We start from the raw sequence: 12,313 nt of genomic DNA, 5'->3' as shown, positions 1-12,313 counted from the left end.
GAACTCAGGGCATCATGGTTACACTCCCTTTGGAGGCTCCAGGAAAGGGTCCTTCCTGCCTGTTGCAGCCTCTGGAGTTGCTGGCATCCTTGGCGTGCTTGGGTTGTAGACGCATCACCCCAGGCTCTGTCTCTGCCTTCTATCTCCTATGTCTGTGTCCCTCTTGATCTCATAAGGGCAATATTACCCTTACAAATCACTGGATCAGGGCCCACCCTACTCTAATACAACCTCATCTACCGACGTCTGCAAATGGTTACATTCTGAGGTTCCCGGAGGACATGAATCTGGGGAAATGCTATTCAAGCCACACCGTATCTAAACCGGGACCCGGTCCCACCCACCCACTCTCCATCACTCTTCCTCTTGGTGGCCTTTCTTTCTGTCTGGAGTTGCCCTGTTCACACCACTCGTTGCTCACCTGCCTCCCTCCTAGGACGTCAGCCCTGAGAGACAGGGACCTGCATGTCCTTCGCTCCTACACCCTGACTCAGCATCAGGAACATATGAGGGGTGAACGAAAAGGATAAAGGAGATACTGCCTTCATTCCAGAGAACGAGAGAGCTTCAGCCTGCAGAGCAGTTTCCAAGGACCCATCTCACCATGAATCAGCCTCTCCCCATCCCTCATTTGACACCTGGCTATCCTCCCTTCGAGAATACCTGTGCTTTTTGAGAGCAGAACAGAAAAGCTGACCGAAGAGCAGAAAGCTGGATCCCAGGCAGTAATGTCCCCAGTAGGACGTGGGATATGGAAGTGAATAGAGACTTCTCTTTGTCAAGTTACCAGCCAACGAAGGATAAACTGTCCTTTCAGAAAATAGTGCCGAACCTCTGAAATATGCAAATTGCTGAGCTGAATTGTAAATGCAATCACTCAGCCCCGGCAGGCTCCCAAGGTGGGGGTCATGGTTGGCCTGAGTTATTCCTAGAAGTGGGGCCCCCGCTGGATTGCAGAGTCTCTGGATAGAGCTAGCCTCTCCAGAGTGAGATCTGCTCCTCCCCAGGGAATTGTGTGAGGGGTGTTTATCTCAGGGTGAAGCACCCCTGCCTCTCATCGCCCCAGATGCCAAGGCCCAGGACTGCACAGGGCTAACCTCTGTGACCCGAAGTGGCTCCGGCTGTTCTAATATGGGTGGCTGGTGGTTGGATGGGGTCACAGGCAGACCAGCAGGCAGAGGAGCACAGGCAAAGAAGGGGGAAAAAGGCAAAACCAACACGCTGTTAATCTTCTCAGGGTGAGTGAAATGTAATTGCAGGCGGCTCCCATGTAGGAGAATGGAAAAAGCCATTCGTGCCAAAAGCCCCCCCGCTGGCTGTGGTTGTGTAAAAGCCTGGGCTCTGGTTGGGAGCACCAACTATTTTTTCACTTTCTGTAGTAAATCAACAACAGTGGGGGATGTGAGACAGATGCAAGGGGAGAGGCCAGCCAATTAATGACCTGGGGTGGGGGCGGAGGTTGGGGGAGGAAATGGCCAACCAATTAATTGCTGCCATTCTGAAGCAAGACCTGCCAGGACCAGTGATTAAATCCTGAATGAATGGCAACTATTTCTCCGTCCACGGTGGCTTTGACTGCTGGGATCAGCAATGCAGGACGTTTTAACTCATAAAGCAGATTCGAGGAAGATGGAGGAAATTGATGAACTCGAGCTGGAAGGGCCCAGGAACCAGTGGGGAGCTACTTCTGGAATTAAAATTCACAATGACTAGGGAAATCTTTCTGATGAAACACACATGCCCTGCAAGTGGAATATCTTAGGCGTCTTCAAAACCGAGCTGCTCGTGCATAGCAAAGGGCTTGAAAACCCTTCTTGTGAATTCAGCACCTTCTACGCACACGGGCTCTCAGGAGTGGGCAGACTGGGACAGGCATACCACAGAAGTGAGGAGTGGTCCAGAGGGGCAGCCAGCCCCCCGCCGTCCGCAGGAACCTTCCAGGCCCCTCTCAGACACCCACCCAGCCCCTCCTCCACCAGGCTGTCCTGCAGGCTCCACCCACCTGCGGCATTCATCCTTTGGTCCCTTGAAGGGCACTGATCGGGCATCCACCCCACGCCAGGGTTTGAGGCACTTGCTGTCCTCACATGGCTTGTGTTCTCATGTGATATTTGAATTCCCACACCAGGTGGGGACCATTTGGACACCTCCCCAAATTCAGCTTCTCAGCTGTGACACCTGCCTACCGCCAAAGCAAGCACCACTGTGCAGGAAAGACGGTTCCACACGGAGGGGTCTGTTCCCCCTGCAGCCCGAGAGACCAAGGCAAACACAGGGTGACCGCCTGGCATTCTCTCCATCTGCCTCCTTCTCGCCTCTTCCCAGGCACCTCCTGGTCTCAACTCCAAAATTCTTCGATTACTAAAACTCAGGGTGGGGACTTCCCTGCCAGTTCAGTAGTGAAGACTTTGAATGCAGGGGGTGTGGGTTCAATCCCTGGTGGGGGAGCTGAGAATGGAGCTCCCAATGGAGGAGAACAGAAAAAGCGATTCAAGTCAAACATCCAAGTCAAACATCCCCCTCCACGCCTTATGGCCAAAAAAGCAGAAGGTAAAAACAGAAGCAATATTGTAACAAATTCAATAAAGACTCGAAAAAATAAAAACACCACTCCTGGTGCTCAGACTATTAGGATTTCAGCTTCCTGATCTGGGCCCCCTGCAGTGGATGCAGCCTCCGGGACAAGCGCCCCTTAGCAACCTGACAGCCACTTCCCCACTCTTCCCACCCAATTCACACCACCCCCCAACCCCCCCCCCCCCCCCCCCCCCGCCCCCCGCCATCACATCCCCTTAAGCAATACTCTGCTCCAGACCCGGGCTTCCCAAAGTGTGCAGTCAGAATCCTGGGAGGACCAGCACATGGGACAGGATTGTTGGCAGAAAATGAACGCAGCAGTAAATAACATTGACTCATGCCGTGAGACTTATCCCCTCATAAAGGCTGTCTCAATCCCCTGATTTCTTCAAGGAGAAAGTCTTGGTTTCATGCCAATATATCCCCCACACTTGAGATTCTCCCTTCTAACAAAGAGAGGGCAGGTTTCTGGTTCAGAGCCTCTGCTGACAGCCCTGTCACGCTGGAATTAAAGAGCATGATTTTGTTTTCATTACATTCATTCGCCTAGTCCCTTCCTGCTTACGGGTATGGTGGTGATTTGCAAATGTCTTTTAAAATAAATTTATTCTAAACAAAAACAATCAATCGTTTAGAGAAAGATCCACTCACTCTCTCATCCAACAAATATTTCTGGAGCATGAACTGTGTGCAAGGTACCACCCAAGACCCTTGGCATTAGAACTGTGAATAAAACAGACAAAAATTCCCACCCTCGGATGAACAATAGAACAGGTGTGGTGCACAATTTCTTTAGTTTGAGAGAGCAGGGCCAGCAAGTACCTCTTCCCAGTGGACGGGAAGTGGTATTGGCAGAGCTGGTGGGAGGCGACCCCCACCTGAGATGTACAAGGCCATCACCCAATAGACCACAACTGGACCTTCTGTTATTTTAACTTGAACTTTAGTTAAGTTAAGAAATGTAGATTCTAAAGCAAGTATGCTTCTAGCAGCTGCCACAGCTAACTTCCTAAACAACCTTGAGCAAGCCCTGCTGTCTCACCGGCCCTCAGCTTTTCCATCTGTACAAAGGATACACGGCTTTGACCTTTGATTGTGAGGGACTTGGCTGATTAGAGGGTCAAGTTAGAGGGAATTAACACACACGTGTCTGAGTTTTAAAAAGCAGCCAACCAACCCAAATGGAAACCTCCCCCTCCCATCCCCAGCTCGAATTCAGCCTCTGCTCCTAAGGGGTCATAGAAGGCAGAAGGACTTGAACATATGACCAACTGAATGGGATTTCCTCTCCCTTCTCACTGAGCTTAAAGTGAAATTGAAAGTTGGTTCCTCAGTCCTGTCCGACTGTTTGCAACCCCATGGACTGTACCCCACCAGGCTCCACTGTCCATAGAATTCTCCAGGCAAGAATACTGGAGCGGGCAACCTAGGGATTGAATCCAGGCCTTCTGAATTGCAAGCAGCCTCTTTACTGCCTGAGCCACCAGGGAAGCCCACTGAGCTTAGAGGTTCTCCAATTCCACCTTCATAAGACTCACTGTGCCAGTCGCAGGCATGAAACCAGGATGCTGATGTGCAGTTTAAGATATTTGGAAGGATGATTTTTGCCTATAAACATTTTTTCTTTTGCCTTGAGCACAAAACTTAGAAGCAAACTCTCACGTACATACAGCATGTGACTATACTGCATTTCCTTAAAGAAAATTCATGCCCCCCCCCCCCCCCCCGCCAGGTCCTGTGAATTTGAATCTACGCACACCATTAATAAGTCTTTGCTGAGTCAACAAGACATTTCAAGTAAAGGGCACTGGACCAGCTAAAGAAAGGCTGTGGGGGGTGTTGGGGAGGATGCTCTGTTTCTGGGCCCTGCTCCCCAGGGACAATCTTTCCTTCCCACCAGCTCCTTCAAGCCAGGAGAAGTGTTTCTAGGAAGCAGTCAAGGCAAAGGAAATATAAGCAATAAATCAATTTTGTTGGGGTTTCTCCCTCTCCTTTCTAATCTCAGCTGAATTCATATCAAGCAGAAGCTCCTAGGAATCCATATCCTATTGCTTGGATCTAAAACACAACAGACACTAGTGTAAAGGGCTGTGGCTTGCCTCCTCTGGGAAGCACGCTCCTTGATGTTCTTCAAAATCCTTTAACAGAGGAATCTGTGCCAGTTTGAAGGATGAGCACTGTTCTCAAAGGGCTTCTTGTGAACAAAGGTCAACCAGTCCTGCACGGTCCTCTCCTTAGTGACCCATCCAGGCTGAGTGCTAGATTGGGGCTCTCTTGTCATGTCCAGAAACAAATACTGAATGACCCCTGGGTAAGACGCTATGCTAGGCACATGGTCTGAGATGGGGATGCAAGATAAAGAGTGGGATTGGTGGGAGAGAAAGAACAGAGATTGGGGAGAGAAAGAACAGAGATTGGAGAGAGACAGAACAGTTGGGCTAAGGGATGGGTAAAGAAAGAGAAGAGAGCAAAATTGATAGGAGGAAGAGATTTGGTGAAGGGATGAGGGAGAAAAGGTTTTAAAAAGGAGAAAGGGGTGGGAAGAGGAGTAGGAAGAAGAGGGGAGGGAGGAGGAAGAAGCCAGGAGACGGGAGGGGGAGAGGCTGGGGTGGGCCTGAGAATGACACTCCACTTTCCCAAAACACTTCATCCCCCATCAGTCAGTCGAAGGTCCTGGCTTTTCCTGCCTCCAAGAATCCCGGCTTCTCACCTTGATGTGGGGGAGGGGGGGAGAACAGCTCTCAGCGCTGAGCTGGCCGTCAGGATGTTACACAACCCAACGTGCTGCCAATGTTTTTATATAATCCTCTACTTCTCCCCATAAAACAGACCATAACACCCTGGCAAACACACTTCAATAAAGCTGTGTGCTATTACCGGGGCACACTGCCTTCCTGGAGATGAATCACCACTGGAATGGTCAAGTGACAGCTGAACTAAACTTTTCTCCCCTCGTGGTTTCAGCTGAATAGGGAAGATCAGAAAAGCTGAGCAACCCACCAGAACTACCTCCAGAAAAAACGCAGGAGTTCAGGGGTGGTGAGAAGGCACTTGGGAAGCCAGAGGATGTGCTACTCTCCCAGAGAGGGCAGGCATGGCTGCAGACAGCTCCCGTATCCCGGGCATCACCAAGCGTCGGGTTCAGAGCTGCTGCTCCAAGGCTGGCTGGGCATCCAGAAGGAAATCCCAAGAGGACCTCCACATTGGACTCAGTGATGTGCGGAACAGGCCCCGTTTATGTAAGCTGGCTCCCAGACAGCTCCTGCTGGAGCCTGTTACTGATGCTTCCTAAAGAGCATTGCCAGGGGCTGCTGGTACAGAAACCAGAATAGCACAGGACAGAAGGGGAAAGCCTACTAATGGGGTAAACATAAACTTTCCTCTTTCCTCCTTGCACACTGGCACAGAGTAAGCCCAGGGAGCAGCAGTTGCTTTATTCTGCTCTACTGCAACCCAGTGTGGAAAAGTACTCCTCCTCCCCCACCACCTAGCTCCATATTGGCCCTGACCCTCCTTGACTCCCACACTGACCCTCAGGGTGACTCACATCCACTTAGGATGAAACAAGGAGTCCACCTCCAGGAGCCATTTCCTGTAGAAGCTTCCAAGGACTCCAGGTTCCCAGGCACCATGGCTCAGGGTCCATTTAGGTAATTAATATCTGCCAAGCCCCTGCCAGGACCTAGACTCTATTTGTCCATGAGTCACAGGTTCACAGCCTCATACTTGGCCCACAGCACCTGGTTGATTGAGCCCAGAGCATCCCCAGGATAGGGAACTGAACAGCTCCGGTGGTTGGGGCATAACTCTTTGCAACCCCGTGGATTGTAGCCCACCAGGCTCCTCTGTCCATGGAACTCTCCTGGCAAGAATACCAAAGTGGGTTGCCATTCCCTTCTCCAGGGGATCTTCCTGACCCAGGGGTTGAACCTAGGTCTCCTATATTGCAAGCAGATTCTTTACTGTTTAAGCCACTAGGGAAGCCCACTTTTCTCCACCAACATCTAACGAACACCTCTGAAGGGCAGCATAGCCATCCTGCCTCTCTCTACTTCTTCCTCAAGAGAGAAGAGTGAGTCTGGGCTTAGCCCTGATGCCCCACAGCTCCTGAAGCAGTATGGCAGACTCCCTTGCTCTTAGATCTGGGCACTGCCTGCTCTTAACACAAGTCCTACAACCTCTAGAAGTTCTCTCAGTTCCTCAGGGAAACAAGGTGGAGTCCCTTCATGTGTACTGGTGGGTTGGGGCACTCAAGTGTCCTCTGGGCACATAAGTGTATGCATAGTCATTCAGGCCAGCATCCTCAGCTACACAGAGGCTGTATTCCCATCTGCCTTCTACCTGACTCACTCCCCAAGTAACAGGAACTCGATCCTAGCCCTGGTTGGCCACCAGGTCCCTAGGGTCCTCGCAGGTTGTAGCGCCAGGGACACAGTTCAACATCCCAAGCCCGGAAACAATTCTTCCCCAACCCACTCTCCCAGCCTCTTTGTCCCGAGTGAGGCGCTGGCTCAGCTCACCATTCAGCTGGTTGTAGACTACCTCCTCCAGGTGGTCGAGGCGCTGCAGGATGGCTTCGCGCTCCGCCAGCGCGCCCACCTTGGCGTGCCGGCTGCGCACCCGGCGGTCGGCGCTGCGAACGATCTGCACCAGCCCCTCTGAGCGGTCCTGCAGGCGGCAGTACACGGAGAAGAGGATGATGCCCACGAACACCAGAATGTTGACCGTCAGCAAAGTTTTGATCTTCCTGGCCACCGCCATGAACGCGGTTGGAAGCTGGGGGCTGCCTCACCCGCGGGGCATCCCCGTGGGCCCGGTGGACACAGGAGCCTCCGCCTGGCCCGCTGCTTCGGGGACCATGAGCCACCCCAGCTCGCGGCGGGCTGGGGGTGCTGAAGGAGGGGGGCTGCGGGCCGGGAGCTGCAGGCAGGGGCTGCAGGCGGATGCTGCGGGAGGGCTGCGCGCTCTGCCGCCCCGCCCAGGAGCTGTCCCTTCAGCACCACCCGCGCCCTCTCAGCGCGCCCCTCTGCCTCCCGGGTTCCCCACGCGCAGGGGCTGCCCGGGGCCGTGGGCGCAGGGGGCACTCGGCATCCTCCTCAGAGGGGCGCGGCCCCCTCTCAGGGGAGGCGGGGAGGGCCTCGGGGCCCGGAGAAGCGAGGGAGGCTCGGGCCGGCAGGCGCTCGGCTGGTGTGCTGCTCCTGCCCGCCCCGCAGACACGGCGCCGGTGCGGAGTGACGCGGCCGCCCAGCTTATCAGCATGCACGCGGGGCCCCGTGCCCGCCCCCTCAGGCCCGCCCCTCCGGGACCGCCCCCTCAGGGACCACCCCCACCCCCCCCCACCCGGTGGGGCACGAGGTCTGGCGCGCGCTCTAGGCTCAGGAACCGGGTGGGGCGGGGCGGGGCCTCGCGTTCAGGAGACCCAGTCCAAGGGCGTCCCGGCGGGGGAGGTGGGGCGGAGCGCGCGAACAATCTCTCCACACGACCCCTCCCCAAACTTGACCAGCGGAAGCAGGATCTTGGAGAGTGAGTGTCTGGTCAAGGCGGTGTAGTCTGCGTGGATGAGCAGGGGTAGGTGGGAGGGGAGGCTCATTGTGAGAAGGAGGGGGGACAGTAGGGTCAAAGCCTCCTTGGTGGTTTGTCTCACCTTTCCCTCTCTCAAATTGAATCAACCCCCGGCCTCCCTCCCCTTCCCTCTCTGCAGGGCAGAGGGCTGGGAAGAGCTGAGTCCAAGAACTGGTGCCCCGGGCTTGAGAGTCCGTGGTACCCAGATACACACAGGCAGAACCGCAAAACCCACTGTGGGGACGCGGGAGGCGCAGGCTCTGGGGCGTCCGGTGCTCCAGGACGCGGTCCTCACAACCTAAGGGAACAGCAAACCTGGCTGACCCCGCCTCCACGTCAGTCTCGAATACAGCCGGCGTTTTATAGTTGAGACAGGTTAGGTTCAAGAGTAAAGACCCAGCTTTGGACCCTGAGCACCAAGAAGGCAGGAGGCTCTATCTACTTCACACTTTCTCCCCAGTGCTTGATGCTCGGTGCTCAGTAAATATTTGTTCAGTGAATAAATGCAGGAACATTCATTAAGAGCTGGTTTCTGTTGGTCGCTCACTACAAAGAGATGAATAAGGACCTTTGGGCTCCAGGGAGCTCTTGGTGTGCATGTGTGTGTGCATATGCACATGTGTGTATACATGTATGCATGTGTCTCTGTGTGTGCTCCTGTGTGTCCATGTATTTATGTGTTCATTAGTGCATTTGTGTGCATCTATATGTGTACATGTGTTTATTTGTCTTGTGTGTATTTATGTGTGTGTCCATGTAAGCATTTGTGTGTATGTTCATGGGCATGTGTCTATGTATGTGTCTCTGTGTGTGTGTGTATCCATGTATGAGTGTATAGAGGGACTTGGGGGTCTTCCAGCTCTTAGTTCAGTGTTCTTTTTGCAAACATGCATTTCTAGACTTCAGCCATACCAGCCTATCCAGCTTGGAGGTTTTGTGCCTCTGGATAGATTCTCTTGAGAGCTGAAAGATTCCTTGCTCCTCTCCCTCATCAAAACTCTCTTTTCTTTCTCAGGACATTAGTCCAAGAAATTCAGAGGACCATCACCAGGAAGAACAGAGCCACTGGGACTTGAGGCCAGCTGTCCACAGGGTGCTCACCAGATAAATCACTTCCTTTGCGAGGAAGCTGGATTCTGTTTTCATCATCATTCCAGGAGAGTCTCACAATGCAGCAAGTTAGATAAACACTGGTCTGTTTTTGATAAATAGCCATTCCCCTGTCTCTCCTTAAGAAATATTGCGTTTTTCCTGTTTATAAAATGCTGAGTGCTAGGATGTCTCCCCATTTTACAAGGATGGCTTTTGGAATAATAATACAAACAGTTAACATTTAGGCAGTGGTAAGATTTTGCCAGGCCTTGTTCTAGGTCCTTTATGGCCATTAACTGATTAAGACAAATAATATTACAGAACAAGCTGGCATGATCTAATTAAACTATGAGGAAACTGAGGCATCGAGAGGACAAACGCCTTGCTCAAGGTCACATCAAGGGCAAAGCATGAATCCGGGCTTCAAGGCCAGACATTTTGACTCCAGAATAAAATTTATTAGCCACTGTCACTCAAGAAAAAAAATCAAGCACTTTTCATTGTATGTCTATTGAATGCGATGTTAAAGTGGTTTTGCTGGAGGAAACATAATTTTGTCCATGTAAATACGTTCTTCTGCATTCTAAGGTTTAGTAGGATATGATGCATCCAATATGCATTAATATTTGGTGACATTTCATTTGAAATATAACGACACTGACTTGGGAAAGTTGGGGGGGTTTGCTTTTCAGTGAGGGGAATGCGTCTAGTAGGCTAGCAACCTGGTATTCACTTGATTTTGTAAAATATACTAAATATATTTTAACTATGAGCTGTGCTACCAATAATGTGGATCTGAGGCAGGACCATGGAAGGAGAAGCACCCCACCCCCTTTCCACCACCACTGTTTTCCCTCTGACAAAGCTCTGGCCTCCCAGGTTTCCCTCAGATGCCAGCCCTTCAGAAGCTTCAAGGCCAGAGTGCTGGTTTGCTGGCCTGGGAAAATCCTCACTGGTATTCAGAAACCACGTTGGAAGGTGTGCATGGGACTAAGGGAGTCTATTTCAAATCCTGAAAGATGATGCTGTGAAAGTGCTACACTCAATATGCCAGCAAATTTGGAAAACTCAGCAGTGGCCACAGGACTGGAAAAGGTCAGTTTTCATTCCAAGCCCAAAGAAAGGCAACGCCAAAGAATGCTCAAACTACCGCGCAATAGCACTCATCTCACACACTAGTAAAGTAATGCTCAAAATTCTCCAAGCCAGGCTTCAGCAATACATGAACCATGAACTTCCAGATGTTCAAGCTGGTTTTAGAAAAGTCAGAGGAACCAGAGATCAAATTGCCAACATCCACTAAATCATGGAAAAAGCAAGAGAGTTCCAGAAAAGCATCTATTTCTGCTTTATTGACTATGCCAAAGCCTTTGACTGTATGGATCACAATAAACTGTGGAAAATTCTGAAAGAGATGGGAATACCACCTGACCTGCCTCTTGAGAAACCTATATGCAGGTCAGGAAGCAACAGTTAGAACTGGACATGAACAACAGACTGGTTCCAAATAGGAAAAGGAGTACGTCAAGGCTGTATATTGTCACCCTGCTTATTTAACTTCTCTGCAGAGTACATCATGAGAAAAGCTGGACTGGAAGAAATACAAGCTGGAATCAAGATTGCCGGGAGAAATATCAATCACCTCAGATATGCAGATGACACCACCCTTATGGCAGAAAGTGAAGAGAAACTAAAAAGCCTCCTGATGAAAGTGAAAGAGGAGAGTGAAAAAGTTGGCTTAAAGCTCAACATTCAGAAAATGAAGATCATGGCATCTGGTCCCATCACTTCATGGGAAATAGATGGGGAAACAGTGGAAACACTGTCAGACTTTATTTTTTTGGGCCCCCAAATCACTGCAGATGTTGACTGCAGCCATGAAATTGAAAGACGCTTACTTCTTGGAAGAAAAGTTATGACCAACCTAGATAGCATATTCAAAAGCAGAGACATTACTTTGCCAACAAAGGTCTGTCTAGTTAAGGTTATGGTTTTTCCGGTGGTTATGGATGTGAGAGTTGGACTGTGAAGAAAGCTGAGTGCAGAATTGATGCTTTTGAACTGTGGTGTTGGAGAAGACTCTTGAGAGTCCCTTGGACTGCAAGGAGATCCAACCAGTCCATTCTGAAGGAGATGAGCCCTGGGATTTCTTTGGAGGGAATGATGCTGAAGCTGAAACTCCAGTACTTTGGCCACCTCATGTGGAGAGTTGACTCATTGGAAAAAACTCTGATGCTGGAAGGGATTGGGGGCAGGAGGAGAAGGGGACGACAGAGGATGAGATGGCTGGATGGCATCACTGACTCGATGGACATGAGTTTGAGTGAATTCTGGGAGTTGGTGATGGACAGGGAGGCCTGGCGTGCTGCAATTCATGGGATCTCAAAGAGTCGGACACGACTGAGCAACTGAACTGAACTGAAGGTAGTCTCGTGGTCGCAACCTTGAGGAGCATGAACGTCATGCTGGTGCAGACCATGAGAGGGTGGAAACATGGAAACATGAAATGGACCCCCCAGAAGGGGTGTGCTGGGTCCTCTAATGTCCTTGAAGTCAGCCTGTCTTGCGAGGTCCACCTTGAGACGACACTAGGGCCTGAACAGAATTCACTCTGAGTTGGGTCTTGCCCCTTTGTGGACCACAAACGGAAAGTCGGGACTCCCTGATGATTCTTTCCTGGCTCATGGAAAGGACAGGTCCTATTCAGGATTCAGCCTGAGTATATGGCATGCTGTGTTTTATTATCTAAAGGTATCAGTCAGGAGAGGCTGGGTGATGTAGAAACAAATGCCCAAATCTCAACAGCTCAAACAATGGAGGGCTATTTCTCAAACATGCTTTACATCTACGGGGGTCAACAGGGGCGTTCTGCTAACCACTCACTTCAGGACCCAGTCTTCAGAGAGTAGCCACCTTGAGCGTTGCCCATGGCTGTATGGAGGGGAGAAGATGGCTCAGGAGGGCCTCACGAGGTCATTAAACACCCAGTCTAAAAGTGACGCCTGCTATTTCCACTCAAAATGTATCATCCAGAAAGCATCATGTGGACCACCCAGCACCAATAGCTGGGATAGAAGTGAAA

The 12,313-nt window shown here is 51.1% G+C and overlaps 1 protein-coding gene across 1 annotated transcript in view; it reads right to left on the bottom strand.

Annotated features, from left to right (window-relative positions):
• Positions 1–7,338, bottom strand: part of GALNT9 (polypeptide N-acetylgalactosaminyltransferase 9) — a 118,582-nt gene extending 111,244 nt beyond the window's left edge. Inside the window, exon 1 of the mRNA XM_052654841.1 lies at positions 7,098–7,338. Coding sequence (XP_052510801.1) covers positions 7,098–7,338 — 241 coding nt within the window. The remainder of the gene's footprint in view (positions 1–7,097) is intronic.
• Positions 7,339–12,313: the final 4,975 nt, after the last annotated feature.

The sequence above is a fragment of the Budorcas taxicolor genome, chromosome 17 (genome assembly GCF_023091745.1).
Source record: "Budorcas taxicolor isolate Tak-1 chromosome 17, Takin1.1, whole genome shotgun sequence".
Classification (NCBI taxonomy): domain Eukaryota; kingdom Metazoa; phylum Chordata; class Mammalia; order Artiodactyla; family Bovidae; genus Budorcas; species Budorcas taxicolor.
Note: the sequence above shows the minus strand (reverse complement) of the source record. Positions and strands in the feature narration are given on the sequence as shown.